The sequence below is a fragment of the Silurus meridionalis genome, chromosome 13, assembly GCF_014805685.1.
Source record: "Silurus meridionalis isolate SWU-2019-XX chromosome 13, ASM1480568v1, whole genome shotgun sequence".
Lineage (NCBI taxonomy): Eukaryota > Metazoa > Chordata > Actinopteri > Siluriformes > Siluridae > Silurus > Silurus meridionalis.
The window spans coordinates 432,685-438,684 of NC_060896.1; the positions used below are offsets into that span (position 1 = coordinate 432,685).

The following is a 6,000-nucleotide window of genomic DNA, read 5'->3' on the forward strand; positions in this document are numbered from 1 at the left end:
GCTGGTGAATTTCAGAAGGCTCTGCTACGAGATCCCCTGATTCTGTTCGCACAGCATGCATAAACCTATTCTGTCCATTCTTTTGCTCTAAACTGAAGAAGAACTTAGAAGGAGCATCCATCTCAGTGACGCTTCTAAAGCGTGATCGGACCAGCGCCCCCTGTACTGCAGTGTCCAACAAGTCATTCATTTTGGCTTTTTTGTTTTTGAGGGCTTCAATATGCCCTCAATTTCCTGTGGCCTCCAAACATTGGAGTTGCAATGTCTCTTGTGACATTGAGTGTACTGTTGACAGAAAATTTTTATTTGTGCCTTGATTACATCCCACCTTTGCTGTAGGAAGTTAAAAGCTGCCTTTTCACGTTTAAAACAATTCCATAAAACAATAAAAGATTTTCTAAAATTAGCATCTTCTAAAAGTGCGGTGTTAAAATGCCAGTAGGCACTCCTAGGTTTAACATTCTTTCTAGTGATGGTGCACTGGACCATACAGTTATCTGAGATGCCTACTGGAAAAATAAAAACTTTTCGTAAAATAAGCCAGTTGATGCTTAAAACAATAAAATCGATCTAATCTCGCCAGGGAGAGCGTGTTGTCGATGGAGTGAGCCCATGTGTATTGCCTCTGTTCTTTATTAAAATTTCTCCATATGTCACAGAGATCGTGGGTCTCCACCAACTCCCACAGGCGCTTACGGGAAGGCGTATGAGGTTCTGCATGATTTCTGTCTATATTTTCTGCTGTACAGTTAAAATCCCCTCCCAAAACTAAAACCTCTGTAGTGCTGCAGATTAAAATAACATCATTAAGTTTGTCTAAAAACGTCATTCTCTCCACTGCACTGATGGGAGCGTACACACAGATAAAAACAAAAACCTCATTCTCATAAAAACATTTACTTTTTAAAGCCTCCCGTTTAAAATTTCCTCTACATTGTAAGAAACAGGAAATAATTGCGAGTGAAAAGCAGGGCAACACCACCACTAAGTGACGTGCTGTGGCTTAAAATCACCAACCCGTCCCTCTCCTTCACCCAATCAGCAGCATTACTGCTGTTGCTGTGGGTCTCCTGCAACATGACCACATCAACACGCCTCTGTCTAATGAGCTCATATAGCTTCGCTCTCTTTGCGTGTTCCCTTGCTCCATTTATGTTAAAACTCGCAATCTGGATTCCTTCCATTAAAATTAAATATAGATAAAAACATACAAATGGTAAAAAACACTTCAAAGTAAAAAAACACCGCACACTTTATCAATCTTCGTCAGAGTTCTCCCTATTGACCTTCGTTATCAGCTTCTTTAGACGGAATATCTCTTGCTCGGTGAAGGAACCCTCTCTTCTAAAATGTTTAACATTGTAAATAAATTGTTTACGGTTTGGGAAGAACTCTTCAACTGAAATATTCTTTTGCCACTTTGTGGTTCTTAAAAACTCCTTTATATCTTCAGCAGTATACAGAACATCTAGTGCTTCCTCCTGAGACTCCTGACTAAACACTGAATCAGACATGCCATCATCACTGTCTGATTCAGCTTCATCTGCCTTTACCTCTGTTTTGGCCTGTTTTTTCCTTGTCCTCTACCTCGTTTCTTCCTCTTAGTTGGTACTTTGAAAAGAGGCTCTTCCATCTCTATGTCTCCTCCGTCCCCTTGCACTGGTGTAGTGACTGGTGCCTCCTGGTGACAGCTCTGCACCCCTGTGCCTGCCTCTGCCAGCGCAGGCAGCTCCAGCACTGTTCCAGAGTCCACTGTGACGTTCCCAGTTTCACTCGGTTCCTCCTGCTCCGTTTCAGCCAAGCAGGGCTTCCCCGGGACCGGTACTGCTGAGCAGGGCTCCTCCCTGTCCGGTTCTGCCGAGCAGGGCTTCTCCGGGTCTGGTGCAGCCGAGCAGGGCTTCTTTGGGCCCGGTTCAGAAGTGCAGGTCTTTTCCGGGCCCGGTTCAGCCGAGCATGGCTTCTTCTACAGTCTGAGATTGGGGCTCACACTCCCTAGGCCCTGAATCAGCAGCAGTTACGGGGCTTTCAGCAGCAGGCCGAGCTGAAGCCGCAAGAGGAACGACTCCAGCAGGTTCAGCTGCTTCCTGCCCCGGTCGCTTGGAGACACCGGGGTCACTCTGTTTTTCGGGACAGGCACGCACAAGATGTCCTATTTGACCACATTTAAAACATTTAATATCTGCATCGGTGGAAACAAAGATGCTATAGTCAAACCCGTCAATCCTGAACTTGAGAACCACATTCAGCTCCTCAACACCTTCATTCAAGATCATAAAAACCATCCTCCTAAAGGACAACAAGTGTTTAATCAGTGGGGACTTACATGACTTTCATGGGGGAAACGGTTCGCCCGTATCGAGACAGCTCTTTAAGAATCGCCTCATCACTAATGAAAGGAGGAACATTAGACAACATGACTTTCTTAGCAGGAGAACTGAGGGGAGAAACCAGTATACATTCATTATTTAACACAATTCCTTTCTGAACTAATTTGGTCACTTTATCAAGACTATTCAGAAAAACAACAATGACACTGTTCATTCTGGAGGCAGAGACAATATTCTCACACCCCACCACATTACCAATAGCTAACACACACTCCTCTACACTCACACCACACACACACACACACACACACACACACACACACACACGTTTAAGGAATGTTTAAGGAAAAATTTGCGAAGAAACGCCGAAAAAAAATGCCAAAACGCCAACCACTCTCGTGCTCTACACGCAACGCTCACCTTTTCCCCACGCATGCGCAGAGAGAGAGAGAGAGAGAGAGAGAGAGAGAGAGAGAGAGAGAGGAGAGAGAGAGAGAGAGAGAGAAGAGAGAGAGAGAGAGAGAGAGAGAGAGAGAGAGAGAGAGAGAGGAGAGAGAGAGAGAGAGAGGAGAGAGAGGAGAGAGAGAGAGAGAGAGAGAGAGAGAGAGAGAGAGAGAGAGAGAGAGAGAGAGAGAGAGAGAGGAGAGAGAGAGAGAGAGAGAGGAGAGAGAGAGAGAGAGAGAGAGAGAGAGAGAGAGAGAGAGAGAGAGAGAGAGAGAGAGAGAGAGAGAGAGAGAGATAGAGAGAGAGAGAGAGAGAGAGAGAGAGAGAGGAAGAGAGAGAGAGAGAGAGAGAGAGAGAGAGAGAGAGAGAGAGAGAGAGAGAGAGCGATAGAGAGAGAGAGAGAGAGAGAGAGAGAGAGAGAGAGAGAGAGAGAGAGAGAGAGAGAGAGAGGTCATGGTTGGATGTGGTACTAATGGAAGTCAGTTTCCTGAAGTTTGTAGACACTCTGGTGTTTAAATTGTGGTTGTTTCGTGTGGGTCTCAAGCGAACTGTTTATTTCACGTTCTTTTCATGTTTTTTCACTTTTCACGTTCTGGAAGTCTGACGTTAGAGACAGTGGCAGTCCCTAAAATCCCTGAAGGCTGTTTATTAAAAGCCCCACTGAAGCGACTGTGTAAAAAGTCACGTTCTTAAAATAGTTCTAGAAAGGACAAACCACAGAGCAGACGAGTAGAAGAATAGTGGACCCTCAGTGGTGAAGCCTCTACTGATCAAAAGGTCAGAAGTACAAAACTCAGCACTGCTGTCATTATTAGGCCCCTGAGTGAGGCCCTTAACCCTTACAGTTCCATTGATTGTGTATCAGGTCTAACAAACCACCTGGAGTGTGTGAAAAAAGAATTTCACACTGCTGTATTGTGTATGAAAGGATTGTCCTTAAGGTTTGAGGAGTTTAAGGTTGGAGATCCAGCTCCTTCTCGTCTCAATTCATCTGGTGAATAAAGTGTTTCTGATGGAACGATGCAGACTGTGACCCCACACTTCCTCACTTTCAGCTGCTAAACAATATAAAGAACCAGACCAGCAAAAAGCCCACGTCGGCTTTCCTGAGAAACGCTGCAGTCTATTCAAACCTGGAGGAAAAAACATCACCACAATGCGTCTCCATCTCAACACACACAGAAACATCAAACATGAACCACATCCACTCCATTTCTCTGTCTGATGCAGACTTTTGTACAAAGAACATCAAATTATTAAAGAAACACTGTGGGAAGAAATTAAGTCAAGTCAGGTTTATTTCTTTTGCGCTTTTCACAACAGACATTGTCTCAAAGCAGCTTTACAGAAATCAACAGTGAAGGTGAATAGTGTGTGTGTTTATCTCTGATGAGCAGCCATGGCTACTGTGGCAAGGAAAAACTCCCTTAGATGTTATGAGGAAGAAACCTTGAGAGGAACCAGACTCAAAAGGGAACCTCATCCTCATTTGGGTGACATCAAGAGTTTGATCATAAATCTTTCAACAATACAGAACACTGGACAGTGAGAACTAACATGAGCACTGGAGTATAAGATTATAAGTGATGTTCTTTCTACAGTCTTTGGTATAAAAGTAGGAGTCACGTCCCACCTCATGAAGATTGTGATCTTTAAAGAACTAGATGCCCACAAACATCCTGAACCATCTAGAGACGTACCAGTGCCAATTGGATCCCACTACATGTGGAGTTTGGACACTGGACCTCTTTAAAGGTGTTTAAAGGCTCTGGCATGGAGAAGCTGGTGTTGGATCTGTGATGATCTCAAATGTTGAGCTATTTTATGAGTTGCTCAGTAGCTCCTAGTTTTATAACCATAATGACTGTAAAAAACTGTAGAAAGATCATCACTCATAATCACACACTCCATAATCTTCCTCATTACATCTAAGGGAGTTTTACTTCCACCACAGTCTCCACGGCTGCTCATCAGGGATAAACACACACCATTCACCTTCACTTGACTTGACTTGGTCCCACAGAATTGTCTCCAGTCAGTTTTTTACACACTTCCAATTTCAGGAGATTCCAGTTCCTTCCACACTAAATATTTTTGCATCTTTCTGGACACCTACTGTAAGATATACATTTGAATTCCACTTTTTTATCTATATTTTATTATAAAAAGACCTCATGCTAACATAGATAGATAGATAGATAGATAGATAGATAGATAGATAGATAGATAGATAGATAGATAGATAGATAGATAGATAGATAGATAGATAGATAGATAGATAGATAGATAGAACTTTATTGTCATTGCATAGTACAGGTACACAGCAACAAAATGCAGTTTGGCATCTACCAGTAGTGCAAAATGTAGCAATCGTGCAAAAGTGCAGATAAACATCTAGCATATTTACAGTAAGTGATAAAGTGATAAATATGTAAACATATGTAAAGTGAATAAATATAAAGTCAGTAACAGTGCAGAGACGTGTGGACATCAATTTAGAGTACAGAAATGGTTCTGAGGCTCTGGCATTAAAGAGTAATGTGCAGAAGTGAAGGTTAAAAAATTATGGCATTTAAGAATTTGCAGCTAAATAACCAGTCTACTATATATATATATATATAAATATAAATATGAAGCATATGTAGTGAATAAATATAAGGCAGTAACAGTGCAGAGATGTGTGGACATCATTAGGAAGTACAGGAATGGTTCTTAAGGCTAACATCTAACATGTAGATATTCATATATTTATTTAATATATATGGATACATGCATTTCTGCACAGACTGGTAAATAATATAACTTTCTTCACTGTTTAATTTTGTTTGTTTAATATTTAATATTTGCTGTAGTTTTGCTTAAAATGTCATTGTACAAACACTGACATCTGAAACGTGACAAATAAAACTTGAAACTTGAGATCATTTTTTTTCTGAAATATTTTAAGTAATACATTAAAATAGCACATGTGATCCACAGACATCACACTGAAGATCTTCACCTGTATCTAAGAGGGGTTTATACTGCTGACTGGTGAATGGCTGATTAAAGATGTGTATGCAGGTGCAGGTGGACATGAGTTCCTAATGAAGTGTGTAGTAACATTAACATCTCAGTATCACTTACGGACGATACACTGATTTCCTCCAGTGAGTGTTTTCCAGCCAGGACAGCAGTACGAGTGTTGCCGTGTCCCACAAACATTCGGGCTGCAGAGAAAATAATGAGG

At 41.9% G+C, this 6,000-nt stretch overlaps 1 protein-coding gene across 1 annotated transcript in view; it reads right to left on the reverse strand.

Moving 5' to 3' along the window:
• fbn1 (fibrillin 1) overlaps positions 1-6,000 on the reverse strand; it is a 116,574-nt gene that overhangs the window by 106,251 nt on the left and 4,323 nt on the right. The window contains exon 3 of the mRNA XM_046864307.1: positions 5,898-5,980. Coding sequence (XP_046720263.1) covers positions 5,898-5,980 — 83 coding nt within the window. The remainder of the gene's footprint in view (positions 1-5,897; positions 5,981-6,000) is intronic.